Source organism: Corvus cornix, chromosome 1 (genome assembly GCF_000738735.6).
Source record: "Corvus cornix cornix isolate S_Up_H32 chromosome 1, ASM73873v5, whole genome shotgun sequence".
NCBI lineage: Eukaryota > Metazoa > Chordata > Aves > Passeriformes > Corvidae > Corvus > Corvus cornix.
In genome coordinates this window covers 112,888,541-112,915,703 of record NC_046332.1, presented here as the reverse complement: position 1 = coordinate 112,915,703, position 27,163 = coordinate 112,888,541, and the positions used below count along the sequence as shown (strand labels likewise).

Below are 27,163 nucleotides of genomic sequence, written 5' to 3'. Positions count from 1 at the left end.
GACCTGGGGTGCTGGTCAGCAGGGCTGAACATGAGCCAGGTGTGCCCAGGTGGCCAATGGCACCTGGCTTGTGTCAGCAACAGTGTGGCCAGCAGGACCAGGACAATGATTATGCCTCTGTGCTGGGCATAGGTGAGGCCACACCTGAGGTGCTGTGTCCAGCTCTGGGCCCCTCGATTCGGGAAGGACGTGGCACTCAGTGCCGTGGGCTGGCTGGCACGGTGATTATCGGTCACAGACTGGGCTCGATGATCTCGGAGGTCTTTTCCAGCCTTAATGACTTTGTGATCTCTGGGGTGCAAAGCCCCGGGAGACCTCGGCCGGTGCCTGCCGTGGGTGCGCCCGCCCCGCTGGTGCCGATGAGCCCCGAACTCCGCATCGCGTTCCCCGCGGCCCTCCCTGTGCCCATCCCGGTGCCCCGCCTTCCCTGCGGTGACGGCGGAGCCCCGCGTCGGTGACGGCATCAGGCGGAGCCCGGCGCGGTGCGGGCCGGGCCGGGAGCGGGGCAGGAGCGGAGCAGGGCCAGGCCGGGCCATGGCTCCCGCGGCCGTGCAGCCGCCCGAGGTGCAGTTCGCGCAGCGCTTGGCCGCCAACGAGAAGCGCATCCGAGACCGCGCCCTCAAAAAGCTGCGGGGCTACATCGGCGTGCGGACCCAGCGCTCCGCCGGTACGGACCGGGGCGGCCCGGGGGTCGGGAGGGACCGGGACAAGGACAGGGACGGGGACAGGGGCCCGGTGCCGTGGCGAGGGGCGCGGAGGGAGCGGCGGCGCCGGCGGACGGACGGCATGGGGAGGGAAGCACCACGTGTGCGCCCAGAGCCCAGCGCGCCTCCTCGGGGCTTCTTTCCGGCTTGGTTTGGGGGTTTTTTTTTTTGTTCGTTTTTTTTTTGTTGTTGTTTTTTTGGAGGTTTTTTGTTGTTGTTGTTTTAATTTTTGATTTATTTATTTTTATTTCGTGTATTTTCCTTTTCCCTTTTTAACTTTTGTTTAACTTTTACGCATGTATTTCACCGTGTGTACGCACGTTCTGCCCCGCTGCTGCCGCAAGCGCAGCCCCAGCACCCGGGAGCAGAGGGACTCGTGGATCCTCGCCCGGGAAGCGTCTCCGGACACTGGAGGGGCTCGGGAAGGATCAGCTTGGACCGGGGGAGGGTCTTGCTGGCAGCATTAACAAATCTGGGATGGGAGCAGCGTGGCTCATGTGCTCTCGTTCCCAAGGAACAGGGTGTAAATGCACTGATCCAGGCTGGAAACTGCCCTGTATATGCAGCATGAAGTTTCATTTTCTGCTGTTTCTGTGAGGCGATGTTTTTTTCCGTGACTGATATTCAGGAGCATTGGAGGAAATTGGGGAAGGTTCAGGAGTATTTCAGCACTTGTGTAATTGAAGCTGATTCTGTTACCCATCTGGGCTATCTCCACATTCATAGTATCAAAAGTTTTTCTGCCAAATTTTTCTATAAATTCAACGTGGAGCTATATATTGGCACTTTAGAACAAGAGTTCACCGGTGTTTCTGGGGACAGTTTGAGTCTGGCAATGCCAGTCTGAAGCTTCCTGCACCTGAAAGTGTCTTGTGCACAGTTTCCACATGGATGTGTGTTTTTCCTATATGTTATGTTATATATAATATATATAATGTAATATATAATCTATAATTTATATATAATTTTTATAAAATATATTTTATAAGCTGGTTCGTACATGATTTTATTATCATACATTTAAGTTATGTATTACTGTATACTGCACCTATATTTTATATCTGTGGCTTTGGGGAACCAGCCTAGACCTGACCCCAAGGGCTAAACTGGAGCTGGAGTAATGGTTGGACCTGAGTCAATTCCTTGAAAAGACTGTAAAATAGATATTGTTTATTGCCTTTTCAGGTAGTATTTGTCCCATTAGCCGCATCTGACAGAGGGAAGGACACCTAGGATAGCCCTACAGGGTCAGGCCAGAGAGTCAAACAGTCATTATCCCATTCCTGACAGTTAACATAAATCTAGGGATTGCCTGGGGACTAGGTCAGTGTACATCATGTACCTCTCAAGTACTCTTTGAGCCTTCAGCTATTTTTAGCTCTAGAGACTTTCTAAGGGGGAGTCTGTGTTCAGCAGTGCTCTGTGCATCTCACTGCAAAGTGCAGATTCCTTGGAGTTTGTGGAAGTAGCCACAAGAAGGCCAGGAGTACTCCTAACTGAGGGAAAAGGCTGCGGGTTCAGGTACTGACATCATGAAACCATCACAGGGAAATTGCTCAGTTGAGCTGTGAACCTTTTGCATGTTAAAATCAGCACACCATGGAATGCAAATGAGTAGGAAATAAGGGTGACTAATTTCCAGAGCTCTTAGATTTACTTGCTGGTAGATACTATTCAAACTTGAAACAAAGGGTAATTTCTTTGGGCTTGGAAAAAAAGCATGTTCAGGAGAGAAGGGGATTTATTAAGTTATTTATTAATTAGCAGCCTTATATCCATCCAGTGTTCTGAGAGGGATGAGGCTCACACACCACACAACCCAGGTAAGATGCCCTAACCTGAGGAGCTGAGAATGTGCTGGCTTTTGGAAGAAGTGCTGGAGGTCACCCCATGTTCACACTGACTGCTCAGTGTGGTCTGTGCTAAGGCTGGGGGAGCTTCTTCACAGAGCCAGAGCTCTTAATTTTCAGCAAGAAGTTAAACTCTGTGGGAGGCATAGAACTACCTAATGAACTGATGAGAGGATAGTAAACAGACATAACTTCTGGTAACAGAGGAAGCTTTGCTGGGGGGTTTTCCTGTCTGACAGAGCTGCACTTACTCGGGCCCAGATCTGTGAAGGATTTATGTAATTTCCACTGAAATGTGCCTGTGTGGATCTGGTCCATTGCAATTATCTAGAATAGGAAAAATTGTAACAAATTCAATGATAGCAGTGTCAAAGCTGCCCAGCTCCCAGACAGAAATGCTGACAAGGGTTGCATTAAAGTAGCTGTGAGTGGTTGTAACATGTTAATCCCAGCTCCAACAATACATAGGAACAGAGTTACAGTGCACAGGGACAGTTACAATTCAAGCCCTAAAGCCAAAATCTTTCTCAGGATAGGTTTGAGGTATAGAAGGCCTTCAGTTCTGTGGTTGCTAATATAATGCATTCAGGTTTTAAAATAGCCTTACTTGAATGATTATTATTTACCAGCTGTGGCTGGGGTCGGCGCGTAAAATTTAAAAACAGAAAACATAATCTTGAAACTATCCTTTTGAGCCACAAGGATAAGAAACTTGCTGTAAAACCTTTTGGTCAGAGTCCTATGTCAAATGGACACAGGACTGCCTCAGGCACTTTAAAAAGCCCTGTATGTATGAAAAGCAACCCCATGGAAGTCTGTGTTTTCTTCCCTGAAGGTTCTCAAGCGTTGGAACAGTCTGTCCAGGGCAGTGGTGGGGTCACTGTCCCTGGAGGGATTTAAACGATGTGTAGATGTGGCACTTGGGAACATGGCTTAGTGGTGGCCTTGGCAGTGATTATCTGAGAGGTCTTTTCCAACCTGAATAATTCTGTGATTCAATTCTGTGAACTCCTGAGCCACATTTATAGGTAGCAGGTGATACTTCTGTCTGATGCCTCTGTAGGGTTAATGCTACCTGTGAAGTTAAACCAGCTTCTTACCAGTCAGTATGTCACATATAATTCCCTTAAGAAATGTTATTAATTTTAATATTTCAATGAATAATTAAACAGTGAATTAAATTGTTTCATATTTTATCTTAACATTACTGTCAAATCAAAGTTAAATTTATAATTAAGGCTTGATATTACTGGACATATGGCTTCCTACATAGCATTTTGCATATTTCCTCACTTCCTTTCTTTTTAACCAAGCAGGACTGCAGATGATTCCACTAGCATGTTTGCAGGTGTTTTTGTCTGAGTGATAATTGCTTTCAAATGACTTGGTCCAAGGAAAAGGTGCACAGTTCAGGTCTAACGCTGGGTCTCAGGCTTTTTGACTGACACACCCCTGAGACAGTGGTCTTTGTGGAGCAAATTTCAGCTTACTGAAGATGATGACCTTTTCAAAGTGATTTTTCACGAAATTGCTTGGGAGTATTTAGTAGGCCATAGTTTGAAAATAGCTGTAGTAGGTCATTGTAGCTGCCTTGTAACAATGTACTGTTACAATTTTACTTCACAGAAATGTAGTTGATGTAATGAAAAATCCAGTTCTTGAGCAGCTATTATGACTCCCATGTAGTACTTTACTTCTGGAATATGAAAATACCGTTTTGCTGTTAAAATTCAGGTGTTACTACACCTCAAGACTAACTATTGGAAGTATTTAATATAGAAATTTAATATAGAAATAAATGTGTTGATTGCTAGAAGTTTATTCTATCAAAACAAACTCCTAGTAAGGAGTAAAACTATTGGTAAAGTGAGACAAGTTAAAAACAACAAAACAAAACCCATCATGTCTCTTGTAAAACTAGTTCTGATGCCCTCATTAAAAATTTCTTTCAGACTTTGTGTTGAAAATATGCCAGAGAGATTTATCAGAATTATCTTGGTATTCATCTTACCTGTGACTGCTTTGAAATCTTTGTTGTTTCAGTACAAGGTAGAATCTTACAGTCATGGAATCACTGTTCTATGCCTAACTGCCTTCCAGTTAATGTACTTACAGTAGGAACCAAGGGAAAATAACAAAAACAAAGAAGAAAGCAGGGAGCAGAGGGAACTGCATGAAAATATTTTGGTGGAAATGTGTGGTTTTTTCCTTTCATTCAGACTTTTTCTGGTCTGTAGGTGGCTTCAGCCAGGAAGAACTGCTGAAAATATGGAAGGGCCTTTTCTATTGTATGTGGATGCAGGATAAACCTCTGCTTCAGGTATAGTAACTGGGTTTGTGTTTGCTTGAAGGGGTCCCTCCAAAATACACTCTAAGGACATACTAATTTAGAACAGGGAAAATTATCTTTTTTTTTTCCTTCCCCTGCAGCCTATCTGTGGCACATGCAGGAGAAGAGGTGACTGTAACTCGGTGATCTGAACGTGAGCAGATCATGTTTGGACTCACCTTCTGAGGGGCAGGTGTAGCTGTTTACCTTTCAAAAGGAGAGCTGAAATAGATGCCTCATGAAATGTTGATTTGGTGTAACTAAAGCAGTAACAGCAGGTTGCCCTTAACTGCTATAACATTAGTGCAGATTTCAGTGTGAAAGTTTCCATTTCCTTTTCCTATGTTAGTTCAGTAGCACTTCATCTACTACCAGCTTTGTCTCTACTATGTATTTTGGTCAACTTCTACTAGTTTGTCTCCCTACCTTCAAAAGATACTGGTTTTGGAGTACCAGCTCTCAGTAACCTCAATTTTCAAATCACTTGTCTGCATGAACAAGGTTTATCTCACACATGGCCCAGACAGCTCCACAGAGATGTATATGAGAGCAGTGCCCCATAAGTTTTACATCATTTGTTAATGGGATTCTTCTCCTCTTAATTTAATATTGTCTGCTGTCAAAAAGATGATTTGTGCCGAGATCTGGTGAAATGAACAGGTTTTGATACCCTTGAAACTTCTCTTCCAGCTGACCTAGTCCTAGTGGAAGGATAACTGCAGTCCTAAAGCAGCTGTTGAGAGAATATTTCTCATTCTGAGAGATGTTTCATGAAATTCATACTTCTTGCTGTTTGCTGGTTGTGTGTTTAGTGAGGAGACCAAACTCCAAAACATGCTACACTAACTATATTTATTTACTTTTAGGAGGAACTTGCAGCCAATATCTCACAGCTTATGCACGTGTTTCAGAATACAGAGACTCGTAAGTACTATTTAATTACCTAGTGCTTTGTAAGGTACTTCCCTCTTTGGTGATTCCACTATCACAGTGCCAGAATACAGACAGACAGATGGGCTGCTGCTTTGGGGTATTTTTCTTTCCTTTTTGTCCAACTGGTGTGTGTGATTGCATTAAAGGAGGTGCAGTTTTTTTCTGGCTGCTGCAGAGGAAGAGTTGTGTCTTTAGTGTGATACAGGTGAGATTTTGCGGGACAGGTAGCAAAGCAAACTTGTCCCCTTACTTTTCCATTCTGTGTAGACTGCTCTGCGTATTTCCTGCTCAAAACCAACCTTGTTTCATGAGCTGTTAAGCCCCTGGTATTCAAAATGCTCATGAAATGGAGTACTCAGTCAATGCCAAAACTTGCATGGGTAGAAATGAGGGCAGAATGGATATTTTCCTTTAACTTGTGCATATATAACACAAAATAGATGCAAATCTGTCCCTGTAACTGTTTTTAAAAGTAGCTGTGTGCCTTTTCTTGTATTGTTCTCAAGTTTAATTGACTCTTGTACCAGTCTCAAGCCTGTCTTCCCGTGGCTCTGTCCCTGTCACTAGGAGAATCCTAGGGAACTGCATCCCTTTCTTGAGATTCTTTCAGGTTAGCAAAATAACCCATTGTGCCAGACATGCAGGTGTTTTTCCTTGCTCCCTTGCAGGACACCTGTTCATCCAGACATTTTGGCAAACAATGAACCGGGAATGGAACGGGATTGACAATCTGCGTCTGGACAAGTACTACATGGTACTTACACATCTCTGGGTGGGGTTTTCTCCTAGAAAACATGTGGTGCTGGTGTGCTGGAAGGCAGCTTTGTCTGCACATGCCTTGGTGTATATTTTAAGAGAAGAGAAGGGATCATCTTCTTGACTCATTGCAAGAGATGTTTGTTTCAAAGGCTTTCACTCACCACTGTGTGAATCTAAAAGCCAGTGCAGTTTATATCTTTATATATATATTAAGTGCTTTCCCTCCTAACTCAGTTATTTTTTTCATTGATTTATATATTGGAATATAAATACTGTCTCAAAGGACACTGTATCAACATCAGTTATATAGATCAGGCTGTTTAAAGACTCTTCTATAAAAGACTCTGCACCAGAACCCCAACTTTTCACCAGTAAAGTATCCACTGCAGTACATTCAGTTGTCAGAATTCTTTCTATAGGAAACAGAATATTAAAACAAGTACTAAAATCTTAAAAAGCGTACCTTTGTAAAGAACAAAATCCCATTATCTTCTTCTTTGAAAGAAGGTCCTTACAGGCACATTCACTCTTGGTTTTTCTTTCCCAGTATTAGCAGATACAAGTTATTTCAGTAAGTGAGGTGTTTTGAGCTAGTCGAATGTAGTTACATATCACTGTCTCTTAGTGCAAGTTTTGAGTAAATTAAATTATTATTGTTATCATCTGTCCCATATTGTTGAGCCAGTTTAAGATGTGGCTTTTCTTAGATTAAGGCAGAACCTAATGAAGAAATCAGGGGTGTGAATCAAGAGAAAGCTGTATAGTAGAAATGATCATGGATTTTTCTGTGCTTAGCATATGAAAATAGTTTGTTGCCTTTTTTTGCTTCACAGCACCCTTCTGTTGCATTACATGATAGACAATCTGTTGAAATGTTCATGAGGCACCTTCCACCTTGTGCTTAAGAGGTTTACCAAGAAATCTGTTCCTGTTACAGTCACAGTGACTCCTCTACCTGTTTTCATAAACAAAATGTGTAACAGATTTTGTGCTTTGCAGCTGATGCGTCTGATTTTGAGGCAATCCTTTGAAGTGCTGAAAAGAAATGAATGGGATGAGGGGTAAGCGGATTTCTGAATGTTGTTGCATCATAAACAAGTCACCCAATATACCTGTATTCAAATATATTTTCATTTAATAGATCCTTTTTCTCCATAGATGCTACTGTCATGAAGTCTTAACATTAAGGCTTATTTGTCCTTTATATCACTTACTTTGTTTAGTGACATAGTCAGGTGTTACACTTCATTAAATTGAATACAGTATTTAATGTATTTCATTTTCTGATTTAGCCAGAAGAGCTATCAATGAAATATCACCTGCAGGGAGTGCAGACAGGGGACCTGCATCCCCAAAAATATGGAAAAGGAATTTTTTTCTTTGTTTATGTTGGTTTTCTGATTGGCTCTGACTTTTTTTTTTTAATATTTATTTTACTATGATTAATCATGGCGAGTTCTCTTCTGCTAAGACGGAACGCCTTAATTGTAAACTAGCTTCCTATTTGTTGTAAACATCAGTGGTTTTGGTTGTATTTCTTCCATATTCTATTAAAAGGCAAATAATTGCAGTCATTTGCTCTGTCTAGAGCTCTGTGCCACTTCTAAGCTTGTTGTCTTTAAATCTATGAAGAGATTTAAATCTTTTAATTGAAAGTGCTCGATAACCCAGTGTTAAGGTTATGGTTTCTCTCTCTTACCCTCTGAAATGTGGGATGCACACAGGCATGTTTTTGTGGAAACAGAAAGGAATGCAGAGCTAAAGAACACCCCATCCCTCCTGTTCCACCTTAATTTTGCACTGGGTAAATGCCCTCAGGTTGAAGAGATGAAAATGTTCCTTGACAGGAGCAGAAGGTGTGGGAGGAGGTTTGATAAAGCTGAAGCCCTTCCTCCCACACACATGGTCACCCAAACTGATCTCTGACAAGGTTTCTAATGGCTTTGGCCTCCATCTTGCACTGGAAGGAGGCAGTGTGAGAAGAGAGCATTGTGATTCCTTTATTTGCAGAGTGAGGAAGCTCAAGAACTGCCTTTCCCTCCCCAGGTGGAGCCGAGAAGCTGCCTAGCATGACTTTCTTTCCTCTTGCCTTTTAAAATGCTTTTGAAGAAAGGTGTATTAAAGTAAAACTGAAAGAAGGTTTATGGGTTTTCAATATTTTGAATTCTCTTTGGGACTGGAAATGTTTGTTCTGGGCAAAATTGCAGGAGGTCCCAAAGAACGCCAGGGGAGAAAGCTTGGAATATACAAAACTTCACTCTCCTGGAAGATAGCAATGATAGGCCTCAGGATAAAAAAAAAAGGAAAAAAATTCAAATTGGATAGTTGTCCATAACAGTAAAGAAGTGGAGTTTGTTTTCAAGACGAGTTTGTTTCCAAGGCAGATAAGACATGAGCAATTGAATATGAATATCTTGTTCTTTTTTTTCCCCTTTATTATTTTTTTCAGTCTAGTTGAACCATTGCTGCAGCTATTAATGAAAGAAGTTATGGACCCAGACAGCAATTCTCCCACTGGGATAAAGTTCCATTTCATTGATATCTATCTGGATGAATTGGCTAAAGTTGGTGCAAAGGAGGTTAGAAAATACTTTGTCATTTTCTTCCTGATTGATGTTAACTGTGGCATGGAGCATCTTAGAAGAAATGTAATTTTTAGATTATGCAATTTTTAATTGTTCTAAATGTAGCATAACAACACTGAGTAAGCCTGAAGAAAGTGACTTACTGCAAGTTACACTTTTACTTTTATTCATGTCTTTGACAGTGAGAATATTGTAGTTTCTCTGAAGTTCCTGAGTACTGCTATGCTGCTCCAAATTGAGGTTGGAAAAATAGTGATAGAAAAGTTAGACCATTTCTCATTTGTTTGTTTCAGAAGGGACTCAGTGTAATTTCCCTTGTGTGAACTTGTTTTTCAGTCTTTGCTTTTGCAAAGGCTGACATAAAGCCTGCTCTTGGCTCGTTATGTAACACCTAAATAGAGAAGGAAAGTGAGCTTTCACCATTGTCTAATATTTGCTTATTGTTGTCTGTGCATTGTGCAGTTTACCCTGCATATCCAGATGTTTGTTTTGCTGGTGACATCTGTCTTGCCCTGCTGTGTTTTGCTGTGACAGTTAATTTGTGACTCTTAATTTTGGCTGCTGTTCCAGTGGTGCAGAGTTTTGCAGCAGCAAAGCCAAAGTGCATTCCTCCTGTCCCTGCACCCTTCTTGCTGCCCCACGCTTGTCCCAGGCTCCTCCTCAGTTACTTCCTTTTGTCTCTGGCTTCTGATACTTCTCCTTGCAATGGACAAAGCTGTTAGCAGTTTTCCATTCCTGTTCCTTCCAGTCAGTATTCAAACCAATCCTGCCTGCAGTTTTGTGGTTATGGATTGTGGAGCAAGACAGAGATGTCTGCACCAGAGAAGTGCCAGAGCTTGGTGCCCGAATCATTTCTGCAGCTCCACAGTCATACAACTGTAGCTAAGCCACTCACTGGAAGCCTGGAGAGGGGAGTGAGTCCCCCAGACTATTTGCAATCACTGATGATGCTCATAAATTGAATTTTGAAGGGAAGGATCTTGATCTTTAGCTCTATTGTAGCTGACAGTGTTTTGGTGCAAGCAGCCCAGTTAAGAGAAACCCAAATCTTACTCTTGTCTGCTACAGACCTTCTTTGGGAAAGTAAACAAAATTGTTTTAAGTTTTCTCTGCCTCCTGTTTCCATATCTAAAGTAAGAAGCCTTGTTGTATTTCTGTACGCAGCAGAAAAAAGTCTGCAAGGCAGTCAGTGTTTTTATAATACTTCCAGGGAAATCTGGAAGTTGATGGTAGCAGTGGTAACAAAAAGGCCCTGGATACCTCTGCCAGTTGGAATTAGATAATATGCTGAAAGACTGTTAAAGAAGATTCCTGTACAAACACCAATATTCATGGAATTTCAGTGTACACATACAGTATTTTCTGTACTCACAGGATTTTTCTTTCTAATCAAACAGCTCACAGCAGACCAGAATCTCAAGTTTATCGAACCTTTCTGCAAAATTGCTGCCAAATCAAAAGAGTAAGTTCAATGACAGGATAAATACATTTTAAGAATTAAGAAACTCTGAATATGGTAACAAATGGATCAAAGAGTCATAATTTCAGAATGTAGAAAAAGAAGGGTATTTTACCAGCAATGTTCACAGTCATTTGAAGCTAACTTGTGCTTATCAAAGCTATAGATAGTCTGCATGGATTTGTAAGAACTATATCAACCTCTGTTGATTAATTTGTCCAGTTATTTTAATTTTTTAATGCATAGAGCAGCTGAGCTGGTTGGCTTCTTTGCAGTGTAATATAGGTCAACATACAAACAGTGAAATTTAAGAGGGGCACATTAGCAGGACACTGCTTGGATTAAAGGACTTCTGTTTAGGGAGTAACAGGTTCACTTCCATCATCTGAAGAGCGTGGTGTTCTTCCACGTTCTTTCTTACCCATTTTCCCTCCAATTCCCCCTTTTTTAATGTGAGAGGCAGGGGTGTTTATGGTCTGCCTTTGGGCTCACCCTGCTCTCCTGTGACACAGTCGCTGCGTGCTCCATGCTGTGGCCACCGGCATCTTTGAGATGATCATGGATCAGTCCCCCTTTGCCATCGAAGACCTGATGAAAGAGCTGGGTACCCACAGTGATGAAGAGGATGCTTCTGAAGAAGGCAGAGAGGAAAATGAAGAGGTGCTTAAAACCAAAGGTGAGGAGAAAGCTCTAAATTGCCCTGGTAAGAGTTGCCAAGATGGAAAAATTTGTTTCCTGAAAATACTGCTCTGAACCAATCAAACACATGCTCAGGGTGTTTTGAGGATAATTGTGTTTTCCCATCTTCCCTTCAGATGTGCTTAATAAAGTTTGTTCTTTTGGAGTCACTATCTCAAATAAACCATTAATATTCAGTCTTTTTTCTACAATAGCAGACAGATGTCTGTCAAGAAAATCAGCACAGAGCTCTGAAAAAACAGAGGATATCAATGAAAATTCTGATGATGGGATCGGGACTGTTCTTCAGGTTTGTGGCTTACTTACTCTGTTATTGTTACTTCTTTTTCCCCCTTCCTTTCAAGAGGTGCCGAAGTAAAGGGTGTTAAAGGATAGACAGGTTACAAAATTTCAATCTCCTTTTGATTTAATGTAAGGTGGTATTTATGTAACGTGTATTCTGTGAGTGGTAGTAAAATAAATCCATTTCTAAATTCTAAATTCCTCTTTCCTCTCTCCTGTATCTTCTGTTTTCTGCTCCTTCCTTCCTGTTTCAATAATTTAAAAATGTGTGTGCTAAAAGCCAAGTCAGTTTGGGTGGGTGGGGAAGCAATCAGCCTAAGTTTCATTGAAAATGGATGATGGGATTGATGCCATGAAGATTTTTGCCTTTTCTTTTATACCCCTGTTATGCCTTTTTACAACTTCTGTACTCCTAGTGCTTTTTGCCTCCATTCTTGGACTTGTTTGTCAAGCTGAGAGACTCAACATTTTAGAAGCTTGGTAGCCAGGGATCAGTGTGCCCCAGACCCCAAGGTCCTCTCCAGAACACATTCTGTAAACCAAGAGAGAACCATCCAGGGGAAGGTTCCTTGGGGAGGGGGGCTCACTTGAGCCTCTCATTGGGGAATCTTTGATAGATCTGCTAATTAGTAAAACCTATAATGTTATACCCAATCATTTGGGGCATATTCGGCGGGGTGCATTTCAATCCATATGACCTGGACGTAGTGCACCTAAGGATTCTTAAAAATAAATACCAAGGTAAAATCCCTTTTCCCCTTCTAACCGTGTATGACTCTTGATTTTAAGACCAGGAAAAGGCATCAGGATACATAGGAGAGAGGATAATATGTTACAATTTGGGTTTTCTAGACCCAGGGCCAGTGCAGTGTAGTGATTTTGACAGATCCTCCCATCAAACACACATGCAGGTGGATACACTTCATGCATCTGTGGCTTTTAAGCAAGAATTAGGACATGACACACTTTAAATCTGATATTTAGCTAAATATTTATGGAAGTTTTGAAGTGGGTTGGCTTCTCTCTTGAGTAAGAATTAAGGTTGGGAACGTTTGAGAAAGTGATACCAAGTTCAGCTGTTCTGTTAATGAAGCAGCCATCTGTACAAATCAGTGTGTGAAGGGGGCGTAAATTTCAACAGAGGAAAACATTTGGGGTTTAAAGGAAGTGTCTGTTTCAAGATGTGTATCTTTACAATTTACCTATTGAGCTTAATACTTGATGTACTGGCAACACGAGTTGCACTGAGTTATCTTGCATGGATAAACTAAGAAAAGCTGCGTTGTACTTCCCCCCAACAGTTTGATTACAAGGCTGTTGCTGACAAAATCTTCGAATTTGCAAGCAGGAAAAATACACCTTCCCTGAACAGAAAGCGTCTGTACAAGCTGGTCAAAAAGTGAGTTCTCCTGAAGTTCACCTTTTCCTGAACAACTTCCATTTGCTTTCTGTCCAGCCTCTCTTGTCCTGGTGATGGTGTCATGCTGTTCCTCACTGGTACCAGACAACTGCAGCCAGTTGGGGTTTATCTGCAGAGGTTTATCTGCACAGGGTGGGTTTGTTCTGCAGGATGTGACATCAGGTTTTGTGTGACACAAGGAACAGATGCAGGAAAAATGTTGAACTGCTGTTTTCTCAATCCTTTCAGTGATTTGGTTTGAGTTTGGGGGTTTCTGAGGCAGATCTCTTCTGGAGTGAGCTCTCTGTAACTTCCTATGCAAAATATGTTGTTCCTATTTTGACAAAACCGTAGTAAGTGCAGTAGTGCTGTTCTGCTAGTGTTATTATCAGTACTAAATGAGTAATAATGTTTTGGTTTTTCTTTTCTCCCTTCCTCTCCCCTCCAGGTTCCAGGACTTAGCAGAAGGTAAGGACTGAGCACCAGACAGAGACAGCAGTTATTTTCCATTAAATGATATATAATGCTCCCATACGATATGTACTGGAATTTTTTTTCTCTTTTTTAATGTCTATTTCAAGAATATTGTATTGGGAGTTTTGTGGGTTTTTTAAAGCTCATTAAGACACATTACATGGTTTTGGTGAGATGGCCAAATTCCTTTCACAATTTGAGCAACCCTGTACTTTGTCCTGAAATAAAAGATGATTATTTTTGCTTAAACAAATAGGAATCAGTCATATGTTTTTCTTTAAGGTTGGGTGGGGAAAAAGGAGTTGTTTTTTCTTTCTGTGGGAGTTACACTGTATATGAACAGTTCATATAACTGTTCATAGAAGTAGGACTCGCAGTTTTCTGATACCTTATCCTTTCTCAACAGGAATCTTCCCCCAAGATATTCCTGAAGATGTTTCTACAGATGAAGACGATGATGAATTCGGCAGGCGAAAGCGAAAGAAAAAAGCTGTCAAGCCTTGGCAGCAAAATGAGCTGGAAAAAGTAAAAGGTAAGGCAAGATCAACCTTTGGAAAAGAGACAATTTGCAGTGACTTGTGCAGTTTGGCCAAGTGTCAGATACCAGCTGTTCTGAGGATGGCAACACTGTTGTTCAGGATGTGCTGATTTGTAGCCTGTTGTGATGAGGGTTAAATGTGAAATTAAGTTCTCTTTGAAAGTGGGGGGAGTTCTCTTACCAATTCTGAGGCAAGCATCACCTCAAAAATTTCAGTCAAAAGCAGAACTGGAAGCAGGTGTTTGCATCGCTCCTTTGAGCAGGTGAATTTACTGTAGGAAAGCAGAAACATGTCAGTCTTAAAACAGGATGAGTGTTGAAATATAAGAATTTGGGGATGCGGGATGCTGGAATACTGAACCCCTGAGTTGCCCTTCTGATGGGCTTAACAGGTGGGTAATAACTCTTTCTAGGGATGTTGCTATGAAAAATAAGGTTGCCACAGGGAATGGTTTAGATCTTAGCTGTGACAAGGCAAAATTAGCAAAGTATTAATTAGGCCAGACATCAGCAGACTGCAGTGTCCTGAGCAGCTGTAACAGTGAAACTGTTGTGCAGGCTGATAACAGGAAAATGGTACACCTATTTTAAAAGAAAAGAACAAAAAAAAAAATAGAGTTCAGTTGTTTTAAGTACCTTTGTGTTTCACATCTGTGTTATGGCATTCTTTTTGTGATGGATTTAGAGGATAAAGAAGAGCTTTCAAGTGTGAAGGTGTCATCAGTTTCCCAGAGGAAGAGGAAAAAACGGAAGAAGAGGGACAGCCCAAGTGCTGATTCTGGAACAGCTGATGGAAATTGTGAGGAGGGAAAAGCTGAAACATCTGGATCTGATGCTTCTAGCCAGGAAAAGGTGCCAGAAAATAACAAGGAGAGGAAGAAAAAGAAATTGCTAGTAAATGAGACCAGTGAGACCACAAATGTAGCAACTGACACCAGAGAAAATCACAGTATCTCTGCGCAGAACAGTCTGACTGACGCAGAGCAGAGTAAAAAGAATCATTTGAAGAACATGAATCCAAAAGTGCAGAATGTTCCTGCAAAACCAGCATGTCAGAATGGACCAGCCAGTGCCAGTGCAGCAGAGGATGTCAACCCATCTGTCATGCCATCACCTCCTAAGGCTATGAAAAAGAAGCAGAAAGCAGGGGCTGTCCTGGTAAATGGGGAACCCCCTGTGCAGCAAACTGACCTGAAACCCAACAAGGAAGGTGTGCTGGGGACCCTGCCAAGAAGGGCAGGGTCTGAATCTCTGCCCTCCAGAAAGGTCGCAGTGAAGACAAAGACAAAGTTAGGTGGTTTGGAAGGGATGAAAGTCTCCAGTCAGAATGCAGCAGCCCTGAAAAAGAAGAGAAAAGTGAAAGAGGTGCTAAACTCAGTCGAAGCCAATGGAGTTCTGGAGACTGCATGCAAGAAAAGCAGGAAGGTGGTATGTACATCTCATTCTTTTCTCTGCCTGCTTCAGGAACTGCCAGGCTCATTTTCAAATTTGGCTTTAGCTTTCTGAGCATGGGGCTGCATGGGCTGCATGCTGATGTCATCATGCATTGCCACCAAAAAGAACTTGATTCCCCAGAAATCCACACACTGCTACAGTGTCACACCCTGCTGTACAATGACACTAAATCCTGTGCCAGCTTCTCAGCTGGAAGAACCCATCTAGCTGAAAAATGGGATGTTACAGGCAAGATGGGGTTGTCTTTCTTTGTCTTTCTTTTTTTTCTTTAGTCCCTGCGTTAATTATTCTTTTGCATTGGGTCTCTGGTTGAGCTTTACAGCATGCTTACAAAGGGCATCATATTTTGACAAGACAATGAGAAATGGGAAGATGGAGCATCCCCTCTGCAGCAGCAGCACATAGATTAGGATAAGCTCCTTGTAAAATTGCCCACAGCATTCCAGGAGTGGCTTCTTTTGCTCACTCACTGCTCCATCTTAAACAAACTGATAGGACTGTCAGGGGAAAGTATTTGGGGAAAGAGAATAGACATTGGAATAGAGAATATGACCCTGTGACCTTTAATGTCATCAGTGGCTATGTAATCACATTTATGAATGATCCAGTTTTTTATAAAGACAGTACTGTGTTTTTTTTGCTAGGAAGGTCTGCTTGTAGTCATCTTCTTCAAAAATGTATGTCTTGCAGTTTGGGAACAACCTATTTATTCCCCACCATCTCCCACCCCCATTTTCTTTTTGGCAATAAGTAGAACAGGGTTGATTTTTCTCAGTGATGCGAGTGTCAAAAAGCACTTTGCACTGTGTAATTTTGATAGTGTGGCTAAGAGAGAGAGTGCAGAGGTTCTTCCCTCTCCAGCCACTGAAATGATTTTTAACTGCTCATTTCCCATGTGCATATTCACCCTTCCCATGTGCATATTCACCCTAACACATTCAGGGGTTTACTTACATTCTTGGAAGTCTTGCTGACAATCTCACTTTGGTGGAAAAAAAATTCATAAAGCACAAATGAGATTATGAGCACATAAAAGAGTTAAAAGTGCATGTTATGAGCCTATGAGCTCACCTCTGTTTGACTTAAGTTTAAAACTCTAGAATTAGTTAAGTAGTGCAACATTGTATATGAAGATATAACTATTCAGTCCTTCATAGGAGAAAAAATTCATATTGGAACTTTGCTTAAATAACAATAAAATAACTGACATTTTCTGGTTTTTGATGATAAACTCCTGAGAGGGACTATTCAGACTGCATTTCTCTCACTGCAGGGCTTTCCACGTAGGAACCATTGACTTTGTCTCCTGTTGTCTCAATATTCCGTATCTCACACCTGGTTTTTCTTTATCTATAAAAGTTTAGTTTCTAAGAAAATATGATTATGACACCCCCATCTCTTTCTTTAAGACTTTGCTGTAACTGACCAACAGGTTCCAAGACCTGTGATAGATTAAAGATAAGATGTTCCTGCAGACTTCATGGAAATGAGTTGTTGGCACAAATCAGTGTAAGGCACTGAGGGAAAGGCAGCAGCACAGCCCCAGCACCGGCTTGTTGACTGTCAGGGCATGGGCTAGTGGGTCACTCTTCACATGTAGAATTCCAAAGAAATTATGGCATTTGCTTTTAATTGCCCAGTTCACATAGTTGTGTGTGTGCTGAAAGGGAGGAGAGGGATGGAGACAAGGAAAGATACATGGAAGCTGAGTCAGGAGGAGAGGGAGAATACTGATGAAAGAAAGAAGAGGGCAGGGTAAAGCTAAAATGCGTAAATGCGGAGGAAGTTAAGCTTTGCTAATTTTGTTTTCGTTGCTTGAGAAATAACATGTTGTTTTATTTCCTGATTTTAATTACATAATCCTGGCCCTGTGCCCAGAAATAAGGGGCATGTTTTGATTCTTGATTTCAAGGACAACACACACCTCCAGAGAAATAGCTTCAAATGTTCAGAGGAAAGAGGAGGAGAAGGGGAAAAAAGCTGACAAGATCAGCATTATTTCAGAGATGTCTCCACAATTCAGAAAGCTAAAAGTCTTGTGGGTTTTCCCTTTATTTAAAGCATAAGTGATTTTCAAATCAAAAGAGGCCATATCCTCTGGACATTTTCCACAGCTTTCAGTGAATTCCTTCGGAATTCCGTGTCTGTAGGTTGATGAGAAGCATAGCTGAACTTCCCCTCACCACAGTCCACAGGTATCTGACTAGTCCACAGACAGCAGGTTAGAAACCTCTGCCAGTGCAGGTCCTAAGAATTGCCTTGTGCTGGAGACAAGAATTGCTTTAAATCCCATAAAAGTATGAATTTCAGGCAGCAAACCAGTAGCACTACACAACAGCTGGATTTCTGATAATATAGTCACATTTTTTTCTTCAAGCTCTCCATCTTAGCCCAAAGTTGTGTTTGTTCATTAGTTATTTATCTTATTCATCCAGAAGTACCACGGAAGAGTTTTTGCTTATGGTGAAGGGAAAAAAAGATCACTTGTGCGCTGGAGAGCTGGATCAATTGTGAAGTATCCTCATGCACATGGAGAAAATGTGTTTGTTTGCACTCTGACGGGCTTGGCAAATCCATTGCAAATTCTTCCTTTTGTGCTTTGCAATGACTTCCCTATTTCTGTGCAGAGCTTGCCTTAAACTTCTGCTTTCACTCATGCTAATTGCAAAATTACCTGCTGAGAGTTAAATATGATGATTAGCTGATGTGAGTGTGTGGTCAGCACTGATCCCTGCACCAGGTATTAGTTAACTACAGTACTTTGTACTGAAGCATTTTTCCCTTTCCCTCCTCAGGAAAGCAGTGCTGCTCTGTCACCATTAAAGAAAAAGAAAGTGAAACCAGCAAGTGATTTTGTAAAATTTGAAAAATCAACTGTACCAAAGGCAGTGTTCTTCAGGAAAGCCAGAAGCGCCATCTCTTCCACCAGGACATCCATGCAGGTAAGGTGATATCACAAAGGGCAGCTGAGTCTGGGGACAAATGTCTTCCCAAGCAAGCTCCCCAGCTTGCGACCTCACTCGTGCTGTCTTTTCCACTCTGTGTTAGTCTCCTAAAATGAGCAGATAAAACTGGAAATGCTGAGGCATTTCCCTGTAGACAGAGTCAAACACAGCTTCAGAGTTTCAGAAAATGAGTTGTAGATGTCTCTGAAATCTCTTCTTCCTTCCCCTCTGCTTTCAACCTTCTTGTTGAACACACACCATTCTGAATCTGCTCATTTCACAAGAAAGCAAAAGCATAAACTGATTTTCAGTCTTGCAAAGGGGCTTTGAGCCTCCATTTCTTCTCATTTATGGAGAGTGGCAACAGTACAGGGCTTCAAAAGACTGCCGCCTTCTCTAGACCTTTTTAACATCGAAAGCTTTTCAAGTCCTCTTAGTTTGAGGCCTGAGTGCAGTGGGGCCAGTCTGTTTAACACACAAATATCTTCTTGTTTGTTGCTGAATTACATAATGACATTAAGGAGAGTATGTGATTTCTGCACAAATGTAATATGTTTGCTTTTGGCTAGAAAAACAGTGCTGTCTTAGCAAGGGTCAGTGCCACAGGATTGGGGCAGTTCTAAACCAAGTGAAGGAAGCAGGTTGCTTTACATCAGTGGGGTGCAGGTGAAAGAACCCACAGCATTGCCTCAGAAGTCTTATTTTATTTCATGTGTTTATTTTGCTTTATAGCTGAACAAGCTGCAGTCGCCCAGCTCCAAAAAAGTCACGTTTGGCTTGAATAAAAACATGACTGCAGGTGAGTCTGACATGTGTGTGTGTGTCCACAGTCTCTCTGGTAGCTGTACATACTCACACACCTGTAGAACACCTCTAGAACAGGATGATTCTGATCCTTTTTTGTCTCAATATTTGTATTTCGTTTACAAACTCTCCTCAAGTTCCTTTCCAGAGGAGATGGTAAAGTTCAGGCCATTCAGCCCTGCAGCTAGACTTGAGCAGTTCCAGGGTGCTGGATTAGTGACCTGCAGAAGGAGCCTCATGGATGGAACACTGCAGCAGGGTGATGGACTTGCCTTCCTGAGTTGCCTCTTTGCAGGGCTCCTCTGAGGGAAACACGTGCACTTCACAGTCATCATTGCTCACTTCTGTTTCCCAAGGCAAAGGTGCTGACATGCTGATAAAATCAGACTTTGTAGTAGCAAAGTTTGCTTTTTATCTTGGCTGCCTGTGGTTTATTAATGGTTATGAGTAGATAAATGTCACTTCCCTTCTGTAAGCAGACAGTGTTTTCCCTGTTAAATAAATGTCTTGCTCCATAGCACAGAATTATATTCCATGTATTCATTTAGGTATTTTTTAACTCTCTGAGGTGTGCAATAGGTCAAGTTCAAATTGAGAACAGTGTATTTAGGTAAATGTCTTCATGTTAATATAACACAGGTGAACAAAATGAAAAACAAATGCCTGCCTCCCTGCTGGCTGAAGGGATGGCCAGGAGACTCTGGAGCTGTTCAGCAGTCAGAGCAGAGACACTTCTTACCCACTGTGATCTTTTAAACTCCAGTGTGGTGTTCTTCAGGATAGCTGGAGCACTTGTGTCTGAGGAAAAGGCCCAGAGTCTCTGGTGGTCTGTGGAACCATCGGGAGGATTCTCAGTGGGTTGCAGCAGACCCTGTTCCCCAAGGGACTCTGCTGAGAGATGTGCTTCACCACCATCTGTTTTCTCTGCCAAGTTCTTAGGCTTCTGATGCTTGCTGGGCTTGAGGATCTAACTCAGGCTTCCAGGGCTGGGAAATTCCACAGTTGATTGATAGGCCCAGTTATTCCAGGGGTTGCATTTCTTTTAACTTGTTGGCTTGTTTTTCAACAGAATTTAAAAAGACTGACAAAAGTATATTAGTGAGCCCAGAAGGACCCTCCCGTGTGGCTTTCAATCCTGAACAGAAACCTCGTCATGGGGTGCTGAAGTCACCCACAGTGACCCCAGCAAAAGAGCCCCAAATGAAGAGACCATTTACTATGTCAGCTAAGAAGAGACCAACTGCTGTGGACTTCTTTTAAACCAACAAGTGTGGCCTACTTTTGTACAGGACATTTTGCTAACCTAGAATGTTCTCTGGAGGTATTTTGAACTTCTTTATTTTTTTAAGTTAATACAAATTGTATATACAAAATTCTGATTATGACCTGGGTCATTGCTGTTTTGAAACCACTTCAGCTCTACCTTGAAATACTTGTTTTGTCTATTTACAGAAAAGAAACAAAATCCAATCTCTGCTCAGGTTTGGTCTACAAAAAGTATGGTCTCTGCCCATGTCATTCCCAAGAGACTTGTCCATTTAATTAAGGAATGTTCAGGGTTTGATTGTTCCAGTGATTTTTTTTTTTTTTGAGCCAGTGTAGGACAACTTGCACTTCATGCTGTCAAACTGTCTTTCATTGGACAGAATTTAAATTGGAAAAAGGCAATGCAGGTCTTAAGCCTACTTGTTCGTGTATTTTAAAATTCTGTCTGTCATTTTTCATGTGTCACCCCTGGCATCCTGTTAATTCTTCTGGAAATAATGATTACCTCATGTCTCTGTTTAATAACAGCTGGACTTGGGCAGCTTTGCAGCTAGCAAGCGAGCTTTCCCTGGGATAAGAAACCCTTAGCTGTTGCTCAAGTGGTCACTGGTGCAAATAAACCTTCACAGCAGGTTGCCTGCTGAGTTGGGAACAGGTCACCACATTACTTGCAGTAACACAAGTGCCAAAGCTGGCTTGAGCCTGTCACATTTTGAGCTGACTCCTTCTCTTCACTGAACTGAAATTCATGCTCTTGCGCAGGAGAAATCTTTGGTATTTCCAGGTCTTGCCCCAGCCTCCACTGCTGCCTTTCCTGAAGGTCTGACAAGACTCCTGGTTTTCTGATTTAGCAGCTGGTGTCACCACATTGTGCCAGAACTCAGCTCTCATTCAGTGCATGAACCTCTGACTGAACTGAAGTGAGCTAGGTGGGTATAGTGCATCTCTGGGTAGGACACACATCTCCCTGAGAGCTTTGGTGCCTCTCAGTACAGGGTGAATGAAACTTTACAGCCCAGGCAGCTTGGTTTTGGTTTTAATGTAGAATCAGATGTCCACTTGGCATTTCTCTGAGTTCAGTTTTTATTTGGATATTTTATCACTACTCTGCATGTTTTGTTTTTAATTTGCTTATTTGGTAAAGATTGAGGTGCATTGCTGCAAGTGATCATTTATGTATTCTGAAGGGGAACAGTGAGGAGGGGGAGAGCAAATTAAATTAAAACCTTTTTTGATACAATTGGAAGATTTGAAATCTTTCTTTGGAAATTTTCCTTACATGAATGAGGCAAAGACTTTGCAGCAGCTCTCTACATTAGAACTCAGCTTGGAAGCAGAGCCTGGTGCCAGAGCAAAGCTTTTCATGAAGCTTCACACCAGTTATTTCTGTGATCCTGTAAGAGAGAGAGTGAACCTGCTTCATTACCTTGTCGTAGGATAACTGGATTATCAGTTAAATAAACTGATAAATGTTTATTTACCTACTTCAGCCAACAGAATTACATTTTGTGACCTTTTGCATACTTTAATGCTGTTTTTTACTAGTCCTCGATGTTGACTGTCCTCTGCCAGATTACTCCTCATAAGCAACTGTATCAAAACTGTTCTTTTGTAGCTCATCTACAATTGCTTCAAAATACTGGGGTCCTGCTGGTTGGTCTCAGCTACTCAATTGTAATCTGTCCCAGCTCTCGCACTAAGTTTGTGGCAGTCCACGGTTTGTGGTACTGCCAGAAATTAATTTTGCTCTTGTCTTTTCTCATTTACAGTGAAGGACTGAATTTAATTTGGTTTTGGTATTGGTGTAGGCTGTATCGGTCTCTGTGATCAATAAAGAACTCTGGAGAATACATTGATAAATTAATTATACTTGTTTATGCAAGTATTGTTCACTATGTGTTAAAAAGCTCATTGTATATTAGCATAATGGATTTTGTTGAGAAGATGATGGTAAGTAGGGTGTGACAGCCTGTTCAACATGTTGTACTGTTACTTTGTCCTGTGGGTGAAAAGTCTCCTGTGGAATATGCATAAAACCATTTGTATGTGCATGGTTGTTACTGCCTCAGGTTGCAGATGCCACATTCCTCCAAGGATAGAGATGCAAACAGTCACTCGGTGGATCTGGTATGCACAGAAAAATTCAGGATCAAGACACATTGGGGTTTGGTTTGGTTTTAATACATATAACTTATTATGGAAAGGTATTGTCTGTCTGGATCTGTTTCTGTTGATTGTAGATCCACTGAACCTATTGCTTGTCCAAATATTTTGTTGCCCACAGTGTTAAATGGAGAGGGCAGAAATGGCAGTCAGGTTTTTATCTAAAGTTTTATTGATGTGATTGCTTGTTGCAAGGCATCCATAATCCATCTGTGCCATGGAAATGGTGCAATGTTTTGTAAATATACCTATGAGGTGGGTATTGTCTGAAATTTCATTCAGGACAACTTTACAAACAAAACCCAACCACTGTCAATGCAGTTTATTCAGCATTGTTGGGTTACATTTGAATACATTACCCAGATTATTTGGATGGTGACAATTCCAACAAACATTGAAGACAAAAAAAGAAATGTAGCATGCAGTATCCATTGCACAGATACAATAGTGCTGTGAGGAGAGATGTATTGGTAAGAAAAGAGAAAGGAAAACTCATCTGACCTGTTTGATGTCACTTCATAGGTTTTTTTTCAGTGTTATTCCAGCTCCCCAGCTGCCAGCCATGCTCTGAGTCAAAAGTAACATGGCCTCACTTTTAAAGGATGGTGTATTTTAATGATTGTCTCTGCATTTTTGTTACAAATCTGAACAACTCTGTATTTGTCAAGCTCTAATAGTTTATAATTCTTCATAGCTTCAAGAGAACTCAAAAGCACAAAATTAATTCAGCAAGGCAAAAAGTTGAAATTCTATTTCAATTATTGGATATGCAAGATCTCTTACAGTTTGTCAAAGCTGTGTGACTTGGAAAGCATCCAGCGCCCTTTGTCATGAATTACCTGCATTGAGATCTCATTAGAGGCAGGAAAAAAAAGTATCATGTTATGTTCCTCTGCAAGAGCATTGTTAATACAAATAACAGTGTCTAAGCATTGTATCATTTAATCTAGTCCAATAAACCATATTTTTTGTGGACATTGTATATTGGGTAAATCTGTGAATTTCAGAAATTTGGAGAGGGTAACATCTGGGGGGCCACTTGAAAGCACAAAGGAAGTTTTTCTTGCTGGTGTACACCTGCTATCTGTCTTTTATTTAACAGTATAAAGAGCCCAAACTGATCAAAGCTCAGACACCTTTGGAGTAGGCTTGGGACGGGATGAAGCTGTTCATACACCTTGAACTTCTTCCCTTTGTAACTGGGTCAGAGACAGCAGCATCTAAAAGATTGCTCAGGAGAAACTAGCAGATCACACACTGTCACTGCTTGGTGATGAAAATTGGTAACTGAAGTGATAATGTGGCAAGAAGTGCACTGGAGAGAGCCAGGATAAGTGAGAGATGGACACTTTGAAAGCTGCTGGCCTGATTGTTACCAGCAGCACATCCAAAAGAGCTCTGCACATAGAGAAATCCTGCACGGGGTGCTACATCCCCACCTCCGGTAGTGGGAGGCCCTGCACCTGCTCAGGATCAATTAAAATTAATCAAGGTGTCTTGATAGGCGCAGAATTTTCAGGAATGCAAAAGTAATTATTCAGACAAAGAAAACTGATCTATCCCTACTAGTAAAGTTAAACCAGTTTACCTGAATCCTCAGGTAAGGCAAGAACAGATTTCCTTCAGAGAAAAGTTGTGTGAAGGAGGTTGGCCCAGAGCCTGTGCAGCATCCTGAGGGGGTGACACAGGGTGGCTTCAGTATGGATACATTAATAAAAGATGCTGCTTTTCCAACCAGGCTCACCTGTGCCTGGTCCATCTCGGGAGCCAGATGGGGCCAGGGAAAGCAGCAGAGATCTGAAATTCTGAAACTGAAACAGCTGCAGTCTGTGGCCAAGTCTGTGTCCCTGGGCAAGCCATTCAAGAGCCCCGGGGCCAAGGCAGAGCCCTGAGGGATACCCCTTGTCCCCAGCCTGCAGCTGGACATGGAGCCAGTGCCCAGAACTCCCTGGCTGTGTCCATCTGGCCAGTGGCTCGTGCCCCAAATAGCCCAGCCTCCAAAGCCAGGGCTCTGCAGGGTGGGGCTCGGGGTGTCCTATGGGACCGTGTCCAAAGCCTCCCAGGGCTCTGGGCACATCAGGGGCTACAAGTGCCCGAGTCCGGGGCTGCTCCATGCCACTTCAGTGGGGTCAGCTGTTGTTGGGGTGCCGGGGTGGCACTTTGTGACACAGGCGTGTTGTGTCAGGGCCCTTGGTGATGCGGGACATGGTGGTGCCCAGAGGCCATTGTGACATGACACAGCCCTGCCCTGCCAGAGGGGTATCTAAGGGGGAACAGAGCCCAGCCCTGGGGTGCCCAGTCCCAGGAGAGCCACTCTGTCACGAGGAAGCAGCTTCCCTGAGAGCCTCTGTGGCAGCGCGTGATGGAGATGCTCAGAGAGGAGGTGAACCCCAACTCCCCCCCTGCCATGGAGTAGCCAGGCCTGTGGATGAGGCCGCAGGTGATGGCCAGCCCCGGAGGGAGAGGGGAAAGACGGAGCTGGGATGGGGCCAGAGGCAGCTCCCTTGGGGCCAGGGCTGGGCAGGTGGCTGTGCCAAGGCAGTCGCCTCCTTCCCCCCGAGCCAAGGCACAGAGCCAGGGCCGTGCCCTGCACTGCCCCTGCTGCCCCTGCAGCCTCTGCCCTGGGTGGCTGGAAGCCCTCGGGGAGCAGTGGGAGGGGGCAGTGGGGGGGACAGAGCTGCCAGGGCCACAGACTGTGGGGTGGGATTTGGCCAGGGAGGAGAGAGAGTGGGAACCCTACATGGGCCAGGAACTGCCCCAGTGGGGAAATGAGAATGTCCAAGAGCTGGAGCAGTGGGAAGATGAGAAATATCAGGAGCCTTCGCAGTGGGGAAATGAGAATGTCCAAGAGCTGGAGCAGTGGGAAGATGAGGAATACCAGGAGCCTTCCCAGTGGGGAAATGAGAATGTCCAAGAGCTGGAGCAGTGGGAAGATGAGGAATACCAGGAGCCTTCCCAGTGGGGAAATGAGAATGTCCAAGAGTTGGAGCAGTGGGAAGATGAGGAATACCAGGAGCCTTCCCAGTGGGGAAATGAGAATGTCCAAGAGCTGGAGCAGTGGGAAGATGAGAAATACCAAGATCTGTCCCAATGGGAAGTGGAGAAAGACCAAGAGCTGTCCCGTGGGAGAGATGTGAGGTGCCAGGAGCCTTCCCAAAGGGGAGATGTGGATGTCCAAGAGCTGTACAAACGGGAAGACAAAAGAGACCTGTCGCGATCAGAAGGTGAGATAGACCCACAGCTGTACCACTGGGAATTTGAGAGACACCAAGAGTTACTCAAGTGGCTGGACATGGGAATCCAAGAGCTGTCCCAAGAAGAAAATGACAGTGACAAAGTGCTTCCCCAATGGGAACACTCAATTGACCAAGAGCTGTCCAAAGGTGAAGTCGGACGAGACCCAGAGCTGTCCCAAAGGGGACACAAGAGAGACACAGAGGTGTCGCAGGAGGACTGGGAACAGATCGCCATCCACACCATCTGGGTCAACCCCAAGTACCCACAGCTGCTGCAGGACCCCGACGCTGCTCCCCAGGACTCGGCCAAGGCAGCGGCTTCTCCGGCCTCGGCTGAGCAGGGGAAGGCAGCAGGGGCACAGAGCCAGGGCCCTGCCCCGCACAGCCCCTGCTGCCCCCCAGGCCCCTCAGCTCCCCAGCCGGGAGCCCTCGGGCAGCGGCCGGCGGCCCCCCAAGAATCGCCCGTCCCGCTTCAGGCGGGCGCTGCGGGCGCTGCGGGCGCTGCTCCGCTGCCCCTGCCTGCGGCCACGGCCGGACAATCAGTGACCGCTGCCCGCACCAGGCCGGGCCCCGGAGGTGGCGGCCGGCCCGGAGCCTGCCCGGCGTCCTGAGGGAGCCACACGGGCTGCCTTTGATGTCCAGGTGTCAGGGACATCAGTTCCTTGTCGGGAGAATCTCCTGGCTGAGGCTTAGGGCTTGACAGGCACCAGTGGTGTCAGAGCTAAGGGCAGGTGCCCAAAGCCTGGGGAGAAGGAGCTCCTGCTCAGAGGGGACACCAAGGATGCAGGAGGGACAGGCCACAAGGACATTCGGCAGAACTTCCCAGATGAGGAAGAAACTCATAAAGCCAACTCAGCAGCTGTGCTGAAATCAGCTCTGACCGGGGATAAAAGTGCTTCAGGCACGGGGAGACGGCGACCACCGACCCCCAGCTCAGTGACCCCAGAAACCCATCGAGAACAAAGGAAACTCTTCAAAAGAAGAGACAGACCGAGCACAGAGAAAGACTAGTTAGCATAAGGAGCAAGGAAATCTTTTAACCAGTAGAGGAAAAATATTAATATTGAGATATTAGTCCATGTACTAATATTAATTATTAATAAGTTATTTCTAATCAAGAATAGTCAATAATAAAAGATTATATTAATATTTAATACATACCAAAACAAAATACTATTATAAAATACAAAGATAAATTTTGTGTATTATTTAATATTTATCATGTATATAATAAACATTGAGAAATAATGTATTTTGAATATTATAAGATAATATCCTATTTG

At 43.2% G+C, this 27,163-nt stretch overlaps 1 protein-coding gene across 1 annotated transcript; it reads left to right on the top strand.

Annotated features, from left to right (window-relative positions):
• Positions 1 to 153: 153 nt before the first annotated feature.
• Positions 154 to 23,626, top strand: RRP1B (ribosomal RNA processing 1B). Its single transcript, XM_039552801.1, has 16 exons — positions 154 to 667; positions 4,792 to 4,874; positions 5,750 to 5,807; positions 6,485 to 6,570; positions 7,575 to 7,636; positions 9,025 to 9,154; positions 10,558 to 10,622; positions 11,132 to 11,295; positions 11,513 to 11,607; positions 12,902 to 12,999; positions 13,448 to 13,467; positions 13,880 to 14,005; positions 14,697 to 15,439; positions 18,262 to 18,408; positions 19,144 to 19,210; positions 20,285 to 23,626. Exons 1-16 carry the CDS (start codon positions 535 to 537, stop codon positions 20,473 to 20,475), a joined length of 2,268 nt encoding a protein of 755 aa, XP_039408735.1. The 5' UTR covers positions 154 to 534; the 3' UTR covers positions 20,476 to 23,626.
• The last annotated feature ends 3,537 nt before the right edge of the window (positions 23,627 to 27,163 follow it).

What these genes read in the sequence shown, in the direction of transcription:
- RRP1B (XM_039552801.1), top strand. Translation starts at nt 535, where the DNA reads ATGGCTCCCGCGGCCGTGCAGCCGCCCGAGGTGCAGTTCGCGCAGCGC. An exon ending in AGAGGTGCTTAAAACCAAAG is followed by an intron (nt 11,296 to 11,512) that starts GTGAGGAGAAAG and finishes TTTCTACAATAG; the next exon opens with CAGACAGATGTCTGTCAAGA. An exon ending in CCACCAGGACATCCATGCAG is followed by an intron (nt 18,409 to 19,143) that starts GTAAGGTGATAT and finishes TTTGCTTTATAG; the next exon opens with CTGAACAAGCTGCAGTCGCC.